Raw genomic sequence first — 19,117 nt, 5'->3', positions numbered from 1 at the left:
TTCCCGCGATATATCAAGCGATTCTATATATAAAGCTTTTAAGCCCAGATTCTCTGGCCCGCTCGTATAATTAGCAGTGTAAGTGTTCACGTAGATGCTGCCACGTATACCATCGAAGATACGATCTATAGGTTGTCGAGAAAGATCGTTTCCACGGACCATTCGAACTCGGCGAGCTCGCGCTGTTAACAAGAGAATAAGAGACAGCTGCGTTTTCTTGCTTACCAGCGTATCAAATCTGTGCTAAAACCAGGATGTTTTCGAATCGGATACCAACCTGTTTTTAGAATTCTTAATCCCTCTCCTTTACAACGCGTTATATGGTTTGTTGTTTCAGTCGCGCGATTCAGAGATAGCAAAACAGGTTGCAACAGCTGCATCATCCACAATTTTCATTCTTTTTTGGGGAGGTAATGGTATAACGTCCAAGAAGCTTACTGAATGAAAATTATTTCATGTATATAAGAAATGGAAATTGTCGAGGATATGCGAGTAGCAGGTTGCTAAGATAATCTTTACTGAAAAAAGTAACTTGATTAGAAAAATGGAAAACCAGGAGGTACTGTCCTTCCTAAACCGATCTATCGAACTGAGCGAAAGATTAAAAGGTCGCTAATACTTGTACCTACAAAAATACAAGAGTCTACATTACCAGGCGCAAAACGATTTGGTAAAACTCGAGTGTTTCATTGCGCCCGATATTTTTGGATGGAGAGCTTTCGAAAACTGTTTTATTTCAATATTACAAGAATCCCTTTGCTATACAATAGCTTACGTTCGATTTTTCAAATAGAAAACAATGCAGAAAATAGTAATTTTTAAAATCGCTCTCAATTCACGATATTAACCCGTTGCAATGCAATTGATCCGATTTATTTGTTCGATTATACTATACGTTGCACCCAATTTTTATTCAACATGAAAAGAATTCATAAAATTGGTGATATTGAATAGGAGAAAAGGAAATCTGATATTTCGAACGCGTCACACTAGGAAAAATTAATTTGATGATACATTTAATACGACAGTGAAAATGGGAGCTATAATTAAAATGGAATGTTTTTGAAATTAAATATTTCTCGTGGAGATGCGAGCGAATGAAAAGAGGATAGAAGTAGGAGAGTAAAGGACGAAAGTGGACTCGTAATCAGTATTACCGGTGATACAGTGCTCCAAAAAATTACACGTCCACTCGAAATATTGTGGTTTTAATATTTTCAAGTGATAATTAGAATTCAACGATCATAACCAGGGTTTTTTCAAATTCTGAAAAACTGAGAAAAATCAGACTCCTGATATTACGGATATTTACAGAAAAAATAAAAATACGTCTGTGCAGTTTTAATTAAAATGATAAATATTTTAATAACGAGAAAACGAAGAACAATCTTTCACTTGCGAATTGCGACTAATGCTTTGCCGAAATAACGCTATCAGTACTGTACTCAGAGATTCCGCCTTTCCCTTTACGACAATACACAAACGCGTAGATCAAGGAGAGAACAGGGCACTCGAGGAAATGATACAGCCAGGATCTTTTACGAGGAAATTGGATTTGATGCACCATAATGGCTGGTCGGAGTACAAAGTCCAGCACTTTGGGAACAACACTACGTAAGATGGTGCTTATCTAAAAAAGTATCTATTACATGATTGTTTGCAAAAAGAATAAGATAAATTGGAACACCAGATATACGATAGGACTGCGTTACTTAATTTTTCAGTAGGTTAAGAATCAATCAAAAAGATAATATAACTCTTTGTTTATATTATAAAAACTAAACCCAAATTAAAACACGATGGAAATTAACCTCGTACTCAAAATTGAACAAATGAATCCGAACGAGCTGTTTCGGTCTCCTTTGAATAGAATTGGCTAACTCATCGTTAAATAGGGGTCCTCGCATGTTCATTGACGAAGGTCGGACTTGAAGCCAATTGAAAACCAATTAGCTTCCATCGGACTTAATATAAGAACTTGGACAATCGTGATGTATCAGAACGAATACGAAATACAATATGAATCGAATACGACGAAGACTGGTAAAAAATTCCACAAAATAACAAGTACGATTTTCACGGTGAGCAATCGTAATTGGATGACGATAGGAAAGCTGGCTACGGATGATTTTCCGCGTGGCTCTGATCGGAAAACGTAAAAAGAAAAGCGGCAAGCTATCTAAAGTGGCGTCTGACAGGGAGAAAAGTATCGTGGTAACGGAGTCTGCGTGCTGCAACCGCGTAACTCGGGGGTCGAAGAAGAAGAGGATGGAATCTGTATAGTGGGGGTAGATCAGAGGGAGAGGATAGCAGAGGCGAAATCTGGTCTCAGTCGTGCGCGACGCGCCATATGCGGTGGGTCATTTGTCAAAGTGATTACAAAGGCCAATAATCGTCTCGCATGACACGTGTGATCCCCTGATAAAAACTGCCACGTGCTGCCGGCACCACCCCTCCGCCAGGGGTATCAGGCTGACCCCATCCCCGACCAGTTCGCCGTCCGGAAATTTGACGAAACAACTTTTTCCCTCGAAGCGAGCCGACACAATCTTGTTCGAGTTCTGATCGAAGAACGGATCCTCGAACTTCGCCGCGGCGCTATTTTTTTTCTCCCGCGATTCAATCGTTTGGCGAAAACTAATCTTTCGAGAGGACTTAGCAGAAGGATCAAAGAGGGTGAAAGATGCGATACCTCGTCGCGGTGAAGTAACGCAACGTTTTATTTCTTCGACGAGACTGCCTTCCAACTTCGTGGGAAAAGTTTGCACCGTGATGCTGGATACAATGCCGTGGTCGAATCCGAGAAGTTAGCAGCCGGACACGATTGAAAAGGTGACATTGTTGGACGGTCGCATGGGGTGCGTTAAGTTAGACGCCTTTTTGCCTTCTCGGAACTCGAAGAAACGGGAATCGGTAGTGGTAATCGATGGGGGAGCTTAAGTGAACCGAAGATTTACGTTCGAATTGAATGTGTAATCGTATAAAAGGAAAGAGCCAGACAGACGTCGTTAAGGGAAAAGAATTGTGCGCGTACAGCTCGCTGACGCAAACAGCCTTCGACGAGCAGCGGATGAAAATCTCGTTAAGGAACCTCGAAGGGGAGAAACGAAGATTTTGGAATGCATTATCAGAAAAGGTAAGTCGTAAAATATCGGATATAGTTGCTAATTTTATGCTCGAGGAAGTTTTATCGCCTGTGCGATAGCGGGCCGGGAAATTTATTCAAATTGAGTTGTCGAATCTTTGGATTTTCACGCGGTAGCTGATGTCAGTGCAATCTGAATGCTAAAGAGACTGAACCATTGATGCACTTAATCCTTCAGGGTCGACGTACACCTGCAATTAGAAAAAAAACTATGGTTAATTAAAAGTTAATTAAAAATTCTTCTTGATTAAAATAACAAAAATCGTATGTATATTGAAATACACATTTTAATGTAACAATGAAATAAATGGCTACACGGTCGATACGTAAAATAACGTTGAAATGTAAATTCGGGATAAATATGTAGAAAAGATTCGGAGTGCCTTGCATTATCCCCGATTTATCGATCACGTGACGTGAATTTATAACGCAGCCGGTATTTCACATTGAACGCGTTTTATATTTAGCGAGCCTCATTGATAGACGCATTATCGCGCCCGCTTTATGTTAAGGCGAGGAATAATTAATTCGATTCAGCAATAAATTTACAGATTACAACGTCCGTATATAAAGGAACGAATTGAATTCCAATATCCTGCGCGCCCGATTGTGTCTCATTAAACGGCTTTCTAAGGCAATTAAACTTGACTAACGTATTTGCAACATTCGATGAATGGGGCGAAACGCGCGAGTCATGATTATGACCCCGATTCGAGGCTAAATATTCGCGTAATCGCGTATGCAAGTACAGCGAGCAACGAAAATATTCAGACACTAATGTAAGATATGTTCGATTAAATCTTACGCTGAAACATTTTCTACAAATGTTATTCGTACAAAAATTTGAAATTATTTTCGTTTTTCGAGCATCCTGGTCATCGACATCGTCGTTTTTCCTGTAGTCTCTTTTTTAATATTTCTTTTTTTGCACACGGGCGTAATTCGAATTCTATGATACAATTCATTCCACTTTTCTATAGGATTCAAATTCGGGGAAAGAGGTGGAGGGTGCTTTTCGACAATTGGAGAGCGGAAATTCCTGTACAATACCAGCTCGGTATTTTAAATAACAGCTCTGATAAAATTTCAATGTTGCATGAATTCCTATTCGAACAGGACTTATATTAAATTTTCGTTTTTACAATGTCGAAATACTTGTTTTTCGTTGATAATAGTCCTCGATTAAATTATTATAAAAATTATTCTTAAATAATATTTTGCCATACTTTTGCCGAATGCATCGAATACCTTTTACAGAACGTATTGCAACGGAGAACGTTGTTACCGATACTACTGGCAAAATACAAACCGCGGGTCAAAAGTGAGCCGACGTTGGTCGAGCGAGGGTTTAAGCGGTTAAGCAGGATTAACGATTCAGACGGTCTCATCGGCAGGTTTAGATGGCAGCTAGGAAACTCATAATACTACCGGCTAACACATTGTGCGATGAAATTGTAAATAGCCCCCTGAGACGACTCGTGAGACTGGAGAGTTTAAGTACCGCACGATATACGTGGTTACCCAAGGGAAAATTGTTCCTGACCCTGCTCCGCGACTACTCACCACGACAAAAATACATCCTTTCACATCGTTGCTTACACCTTGAACTCTGTAAATCAGTACGTTACAAATTAGTCGCCGTACACCTTGGACAAACTAATTTATTACGAACTTGTATCACGGATTCAACAGAACCGAGCCTCCCCCCATGTGGCATCGAGTCATTTTATTATTTTACTCTATATAACATAAAGAGAAATTCCAGTAACTATTTTTTATGTATCGAAAACGACGTATTGCAGTTAAACAAATGACGCGACCGTTATCAGCAACTGACGTACCCTTTGATTCACTGCCAGATGATGAAAGTATTGTTCGTTCTTTGCACTTTGTACAAGCTCGACGTAACATAGAATATAGAGGGAATTCAATTATAATCTATTCGCGCAATTATCTGTTGTTCACTGATATAAAACATAAATAATTTTTTCCTCTAAAGTCCATTGCACCTGGACCGAAATCTTAGAAAAATATCAAGAGTTCCAGAGAAAATAAAAATTACTCTTGATTATAGATACGATCGGTGGATAAACGAAAAATTCGATGAAAAGGTGTTCCGATCGTAAAAAGGTTAAAGAAACGAGTACACAGATGGATTAAAATTGCACACCCTGTAGAAATTGCATTGCATTCGGTCGGTCCTGTGCCTCGATTCGTCGACTGTCGGACGTATTTTAACGGAATTTGATGGAAGCTGGTTTCGCTCAGTCAATACGCTTTCAGGGTGTAATTAAAAGTTACTCCGCTTTATAAAGGTATCCCCATAAGAGTATGTAAATTAAATCACTCGAAAAGCATCAATACCGCGTATTGCTTTTGCATTGAAATCCTCAGAAATTATTTTACAGTAATTTGATTGAGGGCCAAATAGAAGAGAAAATTACATTTTTATTAACGATATTACGAGTTCGTTGCTGTAATAGAGATTATTTATCGTCGGTAGAATTTATCGACGACAAAATGGCTTCGAATGGGCAAGGAGGGAGGCTAGCAAAAAGTACGATAAACGATACAGAGATGCGTAATAGGTAAATCGAATGAGCACGAGCGAGAAAGGTAAGCAAGTCGGATGGTAGTCGTATAAATCGCCTCTGAATCATGAGTGTTGAGACGTGGCCGTGTAAATGTGTCTTCGAAGTAGCTGGGATGCCACTTAACAATTGCTTAAAATAACCAGAACTGCGTGGATCGTACGATGGGAAATCGCTTGTCACTGTTCCTTTTTTTTTGCTAACTCTTCATTTATCTAACATTATACCCAAACACTTTTTCACGTAGAATATTTCAAAGAATCGGTCTGTATTTTTCATTAACATTTTTTGTTATTATGCTGAGAGAATAACTACTGACAATTGCGTAAATCACTCTGTGAAACGAAGACACTTCACCACAAAACGATCCTTCGGTTTCTTAACCCGAAGACATTGAAGGATTAATGCGACCTAATTCGAACAGCTTAGGAGTAGAGAGGCAAGAAACTAAGGGACGGAAGGAAACTGGTAATTCCAAGCTTCTTCTCGAGTATCAGCGCAACCCTCCTTGGGAATAAAAAAAGGGACCTAATTATCCTTTGTTTTATCCTAGAGGATCCGAGCGGTATCCCACTGCACGATCCGCCCTAGCGAAGATAGGAAAAACTTTTTAAAGACCGCCACCGTTCCCCCGCAAGGGATCCGTGACCTGTTTCCCTGAGGAGAAATTTCCGGAATTTTGTTCCAACTCTTACCCAAAACTCGAGCTACTATTGTCCTTTCTCCTTCTTTTTCCCTCGGCGAACTCTTGCGTTGGATCAACAGCTGCTCGTGATCAAAATCCTCAGCGCGTCACCCTTCGAGTTAAGTAAACAGCGGGGTATACACCATAACGAACCGTAAATCCCGTGGATCGTGGCGCGAGAATCGCGGATTAACTCGCCAACAACTAAGATCGTGAACAAAGAAAATATTCTGGTGTCGTTTCGAACTTTTGGCGATTGCCTCAATGCTTCGCGGCCGCTTTAGTTAAAAAATAGTATCTTCAAGATTATTTATGTATATATGTTAGCGACAATCTATAGAATGCCAGGCATTTTTGAGAAAAGTATAAAATATCCGAAATATTTTAATATTACATAAACTTTTCCTAGACATTGTAAGAATTTTGGAAAATAATTATTCTAAAAATTAGTAAAGTAAGAAAAAATCTTAAAATTTTAATTTTGGGGAAAGTTAATATCTTTTGTATTAGGACTTAGGTCGATATTACTTAGGCATTCTATACAATACCTGCTTTTCATACATTGCCGATAATATATATAAACGTAACAATAAATTACAAAAAATGGCACGGATTAATGAATCGGTCCAGTAGATGAGGGAATACTGCTTTTGTTTATCACGGCCGGTATTTGTTTTGCAGGTGTTATCAGCCAGGTGATAAAAACCCTCCTCGGCCGTGAAACCAGCACTCTGACACGACATTTTTCTCGCACTTTTCCCGCTTTCCCTTGTACTCCAGTCGGAAGAGGGTAGTTGGTAGGTACGTCGTTTGAACTGGGACGGAAGCTGCTACCCGCAGGGAACAGGGGGTGTGGAAGATGAACGCGACCGGTGAAGAAGGATCGAAGATAGAGTGAAAGCAGGAATTGAGAAAATTATCTGGAGCAACGAAAATGAGGCAGGATGGTACGCTCTACCTGCTTTCGCTGCTACTTTTCTCGTTGGCCAGTTTTTCCGGGGCTCTTGTCGAAACTCGAGGTACGTAAAATTGTTTTTCACTAACAAAGAGAATGCAAACTTTTGACTGACAAATTTCCGCGAAACTTTCGACATATCTTCCAATGTGAAGAATTATACCATTATAAGGAACGTGCTGATGCATATGATTAATTACATGGTGGAGTATTGCACATTCGCGAGCCACCCCATCGTTGCTTAGGAATTTTTCGCAAGGGGTTGAAAGGTTTGAATATTCATAGAGCCTACTCCGAGTCGAACATGTTCCAACAACGTGACAATCATGTCTGATTTTCTTCTAATTTAAGTCACTTCATGGTCATCGGTATTTCAATTGAATGGTACAAAGCGGACATCGTTTAAATTCCTCGAATTCATTGCGATTCGAATTAAGAATTATTTTTCTTGATACGATTTTTTTGTTTAAACCCACCACCTATTTCTCGTCGTAACAAAATATATTTAGAATTTATCGGGAATCTGTAAATGCAAGTACTTTTGCGTCACTATTGGAAGCAGAACTTCAAAGCGACTGAGACAGCGCGAAAAATATGCAAAGTGGAGAACGAGAGAACCGTCTCAATTCGTGCAGTTGAGAAGTGGTTCGTTATGGGGATTTCGAAGCGACTGACGGCAGGTGCAGACATGCACCGAGCTTTAACTTCGCGACAACTTCTCTTGACCCCGGCGAACTGATGAAGTTGAAGACGCCAAACAACCGACGATTACGAAGCTTTAAGTGTAACAAATAACCCGCGGGTATCGGTTGATGGGTTCGCTTTGACCGTTTTATGGAAAGCTTTAGAATGGTTTGTCTCCGAGGCCGACGTTTTCGTCGCTGAATTTTTTTCGACCACTTCTGTGTTGCATAAATTGAGACGGTTCTCTCATCTTTCACTTTGCATATTTTTCACGCTGCCTCTGTCGCTTTGAAGTTTGCTTTTCAATAGCGTCACCGAAGCACTTGAATTTACAGATTTTTCATAACTGTTTTTAAAATCACTTTAGGACAACAAATATGAAATTTTAAGAATTTCAAATAATCTTGATACAAATATTTTCAGTGTTTAATTCGTATTGAATTTTATCCACGAAAATAGCCTTCGCTATAACAGCCTTTTTTAATTATGGCACCTTTTCGATTTACGGCCCACAATGTTATACGGCCAAAAAAAAAATGCTGTACTTACTTTTATTTTGATATAAGCATTTTTATAGGAAATAAAAAGAATAAAATGCTTTATGAACTAAAAACAATATTATTTAAAATAAAAAATTGGAACAGATCCAATTGAATTTGTATGAGTTTGTATCAAAATAATTGATTCGTTGTACCTTTCCGGAACGTATCTAGGCCGTAAAGCGAGGTATGGGTGTATTAGAAATATTTGTATCATATACAAAATCAATAATTGCAGAACCAAATATTCGCATACAGTAAAATATTCGAACAATTCGTGCATCGCGACGTTATTTGAATGTCGTAATGACTGTTTAACATACAAGGCAGACCAGGAGTACCTAACGATTCGACCGGCTAAAAACTCGGCAATTATACGCAGCCGCCGACTAATTTGCAATTGACTCGCGTACGGATCCACCGGTAATTGCAGCTGATACTATTTCAGGCTTGCGGATATGAGCCGTGTCCAACAGGAAAATATTCCCAACGATTTTGTTAAAAAAAAAAACATTTAAGATCATCTATTCGACGTCCAGAACGTCAATTTAAATACCGACACGAGTGTAAGCAGTTTTAATAATCAAAAGTTGTTTGTTCATCCCTGTTGTCGATTTCAGGAAATTGAGTACGCTCCGTGATAATACATGTTCGCAATATAAACCTTCGTGAACTGATCGTAGCATTTACGAGGGAAATGAGTGTATAATAGCAAGTTCATGTTATTTCCTGCATAATTGCTAAATTTCAGTCCGGTTAACGACTCGTTGCAATCCAGCGCGGAAATTCTAACGATCTCGGCTAATTAAGTTGTTCTTCAATCTACGGGGATATTGTTATAAAAGAGATTAAGCCAAGGGACAAGGGATAAAGGTATCCTCTGCCCTACGAGACGCAAGGAGCTTCATTTACGGACATATTATATTAGGAATGAAGTTACATTTAATTTTTGCCCTTTTACCTGTTTTGATCATTTTTCGAAGTCGTTGTTATTGCATCTTCTTCTGTTAAATCTCCTTATTTGGTAATGGCTACCTCTACATATCGGTGATCATATCTGATTACACAAAATTATTACAATGCGAGAAAAAAGTGGTCACGATGGAATAAATATCAGTGAAGAACTGTTAACACACGAATTAGATTGTGTTAACGATGCAGTTGCATTACCTGCAAATTCGTCAATCGAGGAAAGCGAGACTGATGAAGATATAAATACACCCTCTGCAGCTTAATGCAAAATGGGGATCAATTCAATATCGGGGTAGCATCCGACGCCAGCTTATCCTGAAATGATAAAATATTTATCAGACGTGTATAAACATATTCAGATTCTGTTTTCGTATGAATTTGATCTCGCACTATTTCTTTCACAGTTACGGCTGTTTTGCAGGCAAAAAGTTCAGCAATGTGAACAACGTTGCTGTGCTTTATTTCCCCGAGGATATAAAGAACCAAATATGTAGATACATTGATAATATATTCATAAGATGTTAATGGTACAACTTATTCTTATGCTTCGAATGTTTTTACAATCTCCATACATCAGAGACATAAAAATTGATTATAATAATATTGTAATTAGCTGGTGACGAAAATTAAATCATAGATTGAATGTCTCATTAAATTAGTATTACCGCGTTTTATTCGTATAAATTCAATTGGAACACTGATAGACAAAGCTGAAAGGAAGAAAATAAAGAGGGATGAAACAGGGTGGAAACAAAACGGGATAAAAAGGAAGAAAGGAGAAGAAACGTGAACCGAAAAAAAAGCGAAAGAAAAAGAGAAAAATTTCGCTGTAAAAGAGGGTATAACGTTGGAAAAGAAACGGGAAAGAAGAAAAGGACGAAAAAGAAGAAAGCGACGAATGCGGTTGAAAAGACCCAGACGAACCTTGATGGTATCATAGATTTCTGATGATGAGACGAAGTTCGCAAACTGCAGAACATGAAAAAGACTAATTGAGAGCGAAAGAAATCGTAAATAAAAATAGAAAGAGCGAGTAAATAAGAAGCCGAGATAAGAAAAAGAGAAATAGAGTAAAGGTACTGGTGAAAACATAAAAGTCGCAAAGAGGAAATAGTAACGAGCGGCTCTTTATTATTTCTATAGAATTGGCTGCATCAATGCCAATTAGTTACCTGCTACCAACTTCTGTTAATCGTCGGTTTCCAGGCAATTCTATTACTCTAGGAACGAGTATTGAGGCAGGAGCAAAGAACCCTTTGCGGTTTGTAATTATCTTCAAAGTATACTTCTCATACTGAATAGACAAGGATCGTCCGGATTTTCTCAGTTTTCCCGCATGAGGCCCACAAGATCAGCTTGGGCTCGGGCCGCCATTCCTGTCAATTCGTCGCTTAACGTCGACTCAAAATTACAAAACTGTATAGACGGAACATAAGCTGCCGCTTCAGGTCAAGAAACCCTTAAAATTGAAAGGGAAATGGCAGAAATTCAGTAGTTGTAAATCGGTTAGGTTTCGAATCTATTTGGCTTGTGTCTGCTGAACATCCTTATGGAGCTACTTGATTTACCACTATTCACCCTCTTATTGCAAATTTTACTACCCCCTGAGTTTATGGTCCGTTTATATACATCTACGCTCAAAACTAAATCCGATATCAATAAATATTTAATGTACGTTGCAAAACAATTTATCAATAAATATTAGCAGTACTGACAATATAATATTTTTAACACTTCTTACAATTTTAATAACTATCTCTGAACATATAATCAAGATCCATTAGTATCAAGAGAAAACTTGCTTCTTCTACTTTTGTCATACAGACAACGCAATATGCATCACTTCAATTTATCGTCCTAGTTTGCATGGAATTTAATATAACGTATCAGGGATGAGCAAATTGTTAAGTCTCTGTTTGTGCAATTGTCCTAATAACATCCATGGTGCAGATGTGATACGGCCAGTATTATTTGCACGATACAATGGAAGCGATGCGCGAATAACGATATACAGTCGGGGACAAAATTACGTGGACGAGCGGTAAAGATTGATATTATTTAAAGTAAATAAAAAATATCATCGGAGTAATTATATTTCTACTTATTATAATTTTTCACAATATAAAATTTCTTTAATTACAGGCATTTGGACGTTATTTTATAAATGATCCTAACACTCCGACGGTATAATGTAAACTGATGACTCTGTGAGATACCTCTGTTCATAGGAACAATCAACATTTATTTAGTGATTCTCTATTTTGTTTGTTTCCAAATATGTACCTGCTTGTCTGACTGTCCATTTGATTTTGTTTCCGTCAAATTGGTTGCAATGTGGATTACACGTCATTTATTCATATTGGTACAATATTCTGAATATTATGAAAACATATAATATTTCGAATTCTGTTTATAACAATAAGAGTTTCCTCATTAAATTTGAATAATAAACATTTCCACAACGTGTCCAATTAATTTTACCCTCGACTGTAAGCGAGAATTACGCTCGTCGACTGCTGCCGAGAGCCGATACAGTGGCTTTTCGCACTCCAGCGATTTGCGTCTTTGACTTTTCATCGTATGAAACGTAATCGGATTAGTGCTGATTGTCTCGGATTAATGACAAAAGATCTCGAGCCAGAAGTAGTTGAAAATAATATATTACTTGGAAGCACGTAAAACGTATTTTTTCCGAGTAGAAAGTTTTCGTAAGATTATTATTGCTTTTAATTATTTTAGGATGCAATCGTACCGTCAGAAATTCTGTTGGATGGATACGATGGACAGGACGAATGGGACGGTGTATGGTTCACATTAGAGCACCTTCCAGAGACACTCAGGTTAATAAAAATTCTTTTTCTTTCAAGCATTCTTATAATTCTTTCATAATATTCATTTTCTGGGTTCCAAGCTTTATTAAAATAATTTAATTGGATATAGGTGATCGAATTAAAAATTAGAAGGCTGCAAGTTGGTTTTCTGAAAGAAACCAAATGTAAAGGTGCTTACATTCAGTTTTTCGAGGGCAGCGAGGATGTTCAAAATGAAACGGGACGTTATTGCGGCCACGTGAATAGCAATACGACCAGGTAAAACAAATTCCAATTCACTAATATTTCTTGCAAATAATTTCGGTACGAATACTTTTCGCGCCAACTTTGTTTGAGCACCGTATACTCTTTAGATGCAGTGTTCTTTTTTTATTACCCTGCAGATTGTTCCTGAGGAAAGGACCAAATTTGACAATCATAATGGACTCGGACGTGAAATTTGCCACCGAAAACCCGGTTATCTTCTCCGCCCAATTTTCAATTTTACCAACGCAGCTTGCTGCCGAACGATATCGCGGTTTCTCTCCTTCCTTTTCGTTCGAGTGCCCGATGGAGTGCGCCATGAGAAACGAACAACGATTCTGCAAACTGATGTCCCCCGGTTACCCCGGCGTTTATCCCCGGGGCATCAGGTGCAGGATCGCCCTGGAATCGAACACGGGCCGTTTCAAGATCGGAGGTCAACCGAACGATGTCTTCGATCTGATGAACCATACGTCTCAGGACAGCTGTCAGACGGAGAACTGCGAGCGGCACATTGAAATCGTTCCGGAAGCATCGAGGACGAGGGTCGCTAAATCGGTCAGACGGTACGTACCGGGATATATATCTAAGAGGAGACCGAGAAGTCCCGATCACGAGGAGGAGCTAGAATTTATCATTGGTCAAACGTCGCACAAGTTTAAGAGGAACAGAAATGATCGAAGAAAACTTAAGAAAGATAAGAAGAAAGTTGTTGGTTCGAAAGGACTTCACAGTTCTCGTAGAAAAGACGTAACCGAGGATACCCGAAGAAATAGCCACCGTACGAAAGAGATAACCGAACAGTCATCCGCAGTTACCTTTCTCGGTATCAGAAGCGACTCCAGACTGTTCGTCGGTTATCACGACGAAGAAACGTCGCCTGAATTTAGTCAAAGGAGACTTCATCGCCCGCAGCATCTTCGCAAAAAGTCTATGGATTCGATCGGTTCGTGGAAGAATTCCGATCACGATCTGGAAGATATATCGAAGGAAAATATTTTTCCCGATGGAGCACGCGAAATTTCAAGGAAGGGATCGATCCAAGAAAGGATAAACACGGTACAGGTAAGTTCACTGGAAAATGTTTTGTCATAAATGTGAAATAATAAATTTTAACATTAAAATTCGAGTCAGAGGTAATAGATATACAACTGAGTGCATTCGAACTCAAAAGTCTTGAAAGTCTCGAAAATTTTGAAATCTCGAAAGTTTGAAGAGTTTCGAAGTCTCGGAAGTGTTGAAACTGTTGAAACCAACGTGGTCTATGAATTTCATCTACCGATAGCCAGAAAAGCGGCTTCTATTCGAGAGACGGCCAAACCGTACCCTGAAGCCTTGCGACATTATACCAAGCCCCAACTTTATCTCGGAGTTAGACGATGACAGAAACTGTAACATAAGTGGATGAAGCCGCGTATCCTACCCACTTGTATTTCCTTCCTTTCCTTTCCAACGTTCTCGCCATTCAACTCATTTCACATTTCTTCCTTTGGGTTAGTGGAGACATTATTTTAAGCATCTTGCACAACATAGCCCCGAAAGATAAAGGCCGAGCCCCAAGGGCCAAATTTCACCTACCTCTGTCTCCTCGTATCTACAATCATATACCTGTCGTCGCCGCCACGAAACTTATCTCACTACCCAACAGCCTCGGTTTTTAAGAAATTTTATCTTGAAGAGAAATGATATTTTCTGCATTTAATCGTCCATAATGGAGCGGTAAAGTACTCTAATTACCGAAATTACTTAGCAAATATTACCGCACTTTAACTTCTCGGTAAAGGATATTAGAGCAATTACATAGTAAACTCTAAACAGTTGTCGCAAACTTCCTCTACCGCATACAGAGTGAGTTAGTTTTAGTTAACTTAACTTAATGAGTTAATTTAATATTCGATGGCTGTCAAAGTTTCCACTTAAATTTTATCTTTTTCCTAATTTAACGCTCTGTTTCGAATTTCAACTTCTAACGAAGGAAGAGACAAATGCAGGAGCGATAATTTAGCATTATTTTTGAATAAAATTATTTTTCATTTTGATAAGGCTTCCGAATATCCGTACAAGAGGAGGAGTCAAATACAGGAGAGACTAGGAAGCAGCAGTTGCGTCGGCGATTACCTCGTTCTTTTGGAGAACGTGGACGGGAAGATGTTCGAAATTTCGAAATTTTGCGGCGAGGGTCGGGTGCCGCGAATAGTAACGCGAGGAAAGAACGTCATCGTCGAATTCTTCGCGCAACAAGACGGCACGATAATGCACGACGGCTTCCAATTGTCCGTACAGGAAACGGAGCAGGCATCCGGTGCGAAACACGGTCGAAATTGTGAGTTCGTTTACAAAAGTTCCGAACGTACCAGGGAAAGCATTAAATCGTTGCCGAGCTGGTATCCTCCGGATACTCTATGTAGCTATAAATTCATAGGAAGGTCTTCGGAGAAGATTTCCGTTTACATGAAGATAATCAGAAACGAATTGAACCAGGAATATTCACCACAGAAACGAAATCTAAGCCTGGGTTACTGTTCCGGAAATGAGATTGCAGTTTATAATGGAATAGAAGTAAGTTTGAAGATAACTTAATATTCAATGCCTGTCATAATTTCCACCTATATTTTATTTTTTTCTAATTTAACTATGTCTATTTAATTTAACCCTTTGCGGTCGAGGACTTTTTCAAGTGTACTTCTTGCTAGGTAGAATATATTTTTTTGCATACAGCGATATCATGTACTGAAGTGTTAAATATACTCAAAGGGTTAATATTGCCAAATAGGAAAATATACTCAATGACGGTATAGATAATAAAATTATTTTTTGCCGCCTTTGCAGCGACATTCGACCTAGTGAATAGAAATGTGATGCCGCTTGTATGGCGACATTCGACCGCAAAGAATTAATTCTCAGTATTCGTATCACAAAATAATAGTTATAATTGATTTTGCCATTTTACCTTTTGCTACTTAACACATTGTTGAGCGGCAAATTTACGCAGAAAGTATCTCATGTCACCGGGTATTATTTCGTGATTGAACACGACGAAGAAAAATTTTACAATATTCCATATTACCCTGGGTTTCGAAAATGAAAGTAACCAATGCAAGTGCAAACACGAGTTAACTCGGACAACAATGTGTTAAGGCATGAATCGAAAATGGCGTGGTACTAATTGAACTTGAGTTAATGCTTGATAGAGATTAGGGCAACATTACATTGCTCTCACGAATATAAATATTAATTTTACAGGCAAACAACAGCGTTTTAATATGGTCCTATTGCGATGTGTCTCATCAGGATATCAATAACATACAAGTCCCTCTCACCTCCAGTGGGAATGAACTGTTAATACAATATTACAGTGCCAAGGGTTCTTACGACGGCCAAGAATTCACGTACACGATATCGTACAGGTTTCTAAAGAAATCGAAGAATTCCACGAACAGACGTCAAATACAGGATGACCTGAAGCTGATCTCTCTGAGACCGGTCAACTTTTCAGCGTTAAATTTGAACGACAGCGAAAACTGTAATTGCGATTTCGACGATAGAATAGGCACTTTTAAAAATTGGTTTATGGTTCTCGTTGTGCTGGGAATAATTTCCTTCTTCGGGGCTATTTTCACGATAATCACCCTCCTTGTCAAGTGTATCAAAATGAGAACGATGGAGAAGAGGCTATTGCAAACTCCAAAACTGTGAATCTAATCAAATTTTCTACTGCTTTCTAACTGTTCACGCTACGATAAAAAATAAAATTGTATGTGAAGTAATGTGTTAGGTCGATGCCAAAGTATTAGGAGTATGCAGATTCCACTGCCCACGTGTAAATAGATATGAAATACTTTAGTAAAATTTATAGCTTGTTTCATTTTACTGTTAACATCGGTCAATTTGCGTAAAACATTGTTAATTCGTACGAAAACGAAAGTTGAAATCAATTCATTCTTTAACACTAAAACTACCGACGTTTGATGCACACTTATTTTTAAGTTGAAAATGATGTATATTACTAAATAGATAAAGGATGAAACGTTCTTTAGCTCGATAACAAAATACCTTGATAAAATTTATAATTTGAAATAAGAAACTGGAAACCAGTCATTTTGACCCCTTTGGTAGTTTTAGTGTTAATTAAGAATGAAAATAAACTGAAATGCTTTATTCTTTGATCAATTCAGAAAGTATTAATTCAATTATATAAATTATTTCTCGCAAAACTAGAAGTCATTTGATCAACTTATATAATCTGTTCTTTGTAGTCCATCGAGAGCATATTACGGGTTAGTACAGGTTTCTGTATCGTAACCAGGGTTAATTGGGCTTTTAACCGAGTTACGAAGCGGTTAGAGCCCCTATCTGAAAGTGAACTTACTGTTAATGGTGCTTGCTTCGACGGTGCGGTGTTTGCAAAGGTACATACAAGCCTGTGACCACGAGATCAATTATTCGTTCAATTGCCTCAGGTTTAGGATAGAGCGTCCCGAAAGTCACGCAGATAATTTTGAATTGTTTATATTTTCGAAATCAAGCTCAAAAATATTACAAAAATTATACACATCTCACCGATATTCAGAATACGAGAGCTCAAACATTTTTGGATGCTAGATACAGCAGTCTGCGTTTGTAAATAGAAAATTATACATTTTGTATGCTGCGTTGTAATCGAGCGAACAACGAAGAAAGTAATTTATAACAATTGTGGTTAATAGATAGGCCGAATCGATTAAATGTGAAATTCATCGAGTTTTGCGAACATGTAAATACACATCATCGTTAACATATCTAGTTAGATAATAAGAAAATGGTATCGTTTTATCATCACGATTCACATTTTATTTAAAAATTTGCAACTGCCCTCCATTTCCCACATTTTAGGTGGAACCGACCTTTTCTTTTATTATTCACGATGAAGCTTGCAGAAAAAAATGATCTCGATAGAATTAATAGATGTTTAGATACGGGCTTGTAACACATGTGGTGAAACACTGTATATAAAATAAATTTTAATTTATTTTTTCGCTAAGTATCATGATTGATGTTCTAAGCTATTGATACGAATATTTTCCTACAGTATGTAATCAAAGTCTTTGTACATATAATAAAATCTGAAGAAGATAATCATATCAGTCTAAATGTTGCAAAACTAAATGAATAATTCTTTAGAATTGATTGTATGAATAAAATTTAACTCTCAGATAGGACTCCGCACTTATACGCGGAAATTTTATAATATTTAATAATTCAAAATTATGTCATTTTTTTTCTAAATCACTTTCAAAAGCGTGGAGGCTGAACTTTGAATTCCGCGTCGGTAAAATAGTCAACGTTTCATCGAAAATTAGGCTAAACAGAAACAGATTTCGAATCTGCCCAGACCTGACGTTCAGTCGCCGGTGCTGGGAGGATTGCAGGTTTCAGGTGCTTTTTACTCGAATTTTTAAATGTTAATTATTGGAAAACAAAGCCGCAAACGCTATTTCGTTATTCTTGATTTTCGTCTTATTTTGATCCCTAGAATCACCCCTTACAATTTTGCCCACCTGTTGTCAAACACCCTGTACATACGTCGTAGCTCTTAGCTTGATATCGCTTTCTAAAAATTATCTTTAGAAAACGATATCAATTACCGGGTCACACCACGTGGAGGTGGCTACGACTGTGACCCACCCTAACACCTAGTCCCAACCTCCCACCATAACAAGGACCTCGCCTATCAAGCTGTTGCCAACGAGATAACCGAGTATAGACTCTAATTAGCCCGTAGGCTCGCGTAACGGAGGATAGACTTACGGTCACGCCGATCCCCCACATCGATCTTCACATCGATCAATTACAATTTCATTCGTTTTCAAAGTTGGCAGCTTAGTATCGTAAAGCGACAATTACACTTCTCTTAACATGCTGAGATATGTAATTGTTTCCTCGGATAGACAGCCGCATCACAATTTGGGCAGCAAATTCTTTACCACAATACCGATAAAAAATTTGCATCATACCTCCATACTAGTCCATACACATAACCCGTATTCACAAATTTTGAATGTCCTGATCTTTGACCTCCTATAACTCCCGACTCCCACGCCTCCTACAAATGAAATCACCACCAATGTGTCCCCCAGGACCCTCTCTATTGTTTAAAATACGAGGCGCCCCCCTCTTAAGCGGGACAGATGAGAAAAGGCTGGAATTTTACTTTTTACAAAAAAGTATTGTGACGCTTAAAAAAAAATTTGTGGCACTTATGGTCTACATATATGAACACCTTGTGTGATAAGCTACAAAAAAAAATAGGTGACGTCATCAGGGGGCGTGTCCCATATTCTAAACTGCAACCCTCTTGATGCACATTTGCAAAACGTTTTTGACTGTTGTGCAAACGAACAACAAAAGGAGCATTATTTTTATTCATTACCTACCTATCTATTTATCTATACATATATTTACGTAGATTTTTGCTTTTTATTCCTATCGCAAT

The 19,117-nt window shown here is 38.3% G+C and overlaps 1 protein-coding gene across 1 annotated transcript; it reads left to right on the top strand.

Annotated features, from left to right (window-relative positions):
* The first annotated feature begins 1,896 nt into the window (after positions 1-1,896).
* On the top strand, positions 1,897-17,665 carry LOC114876730. Its single transcript, XM_029188518.2, has 7 exons — positions 1,897-3,136; positions 7,103-7,440; positions 12,311-12,411; positions 12,512-12,660; positions 12,786-13,710; positions 14,689-15,204; positions 15,889-17,665. Exons 2-7 carry the CDS (start codon positions 7,356-7,358, stop codon positions 16,339-16,341), a joined length of 2,229 nt encoding a protein of 742 aa, XP_029044351.1. The 5' UTR covers positions 1,897-3,136; positions 7,103-7,355; the 3' UTR covers positions 16,342-17,665.
* The last annotated feature ends 1,452 nt before the right edge of the window (positions 17,666-19,117 follow it).

The sequence above is a fragment of the Osmia bicornis genome, chromosome 3 (genome assembly GCF_907164935.1).
Source record: "Osmia bicornis bicornis chromosome 3, iOsmBic2.1, whole genome shotgun sequence".
Taxonomy (NCBI): Eukaryota; Metazoa; Arthropoda; class Insecta; order Hymenoptera; family Megachilidae; genus Osmia; species Osmia bicornis.
This window is presented reverse-complemented; position numbering and strand designations above follow the sequence as displayed.

Excerpts from the sequence above, each read along its gene's own strand:
- LOC114876730 (XM_029188518.2), top strand. The coding sequence starts at position 7,356 with ATGAGGCAGGATGGTACGCTCTACCTGCTTTCGCTGCTACTTTTCTCG. Across the intron at positions 7,441-12,310 it reads GGCTCTTGTCGAAACTCGAG|GATGCAATCGTACCGTCAGA; the intron begins GTACGTAAAATT and ends TAATTATTTTAG. Across the intron at positions 13,711-14,688 it reads AAAGGATAAACACGGTACAG|GCTTCCGAATATCCGTACAA; the intron begins GTAAGTTCACTG and ends CATTTTGATAAG.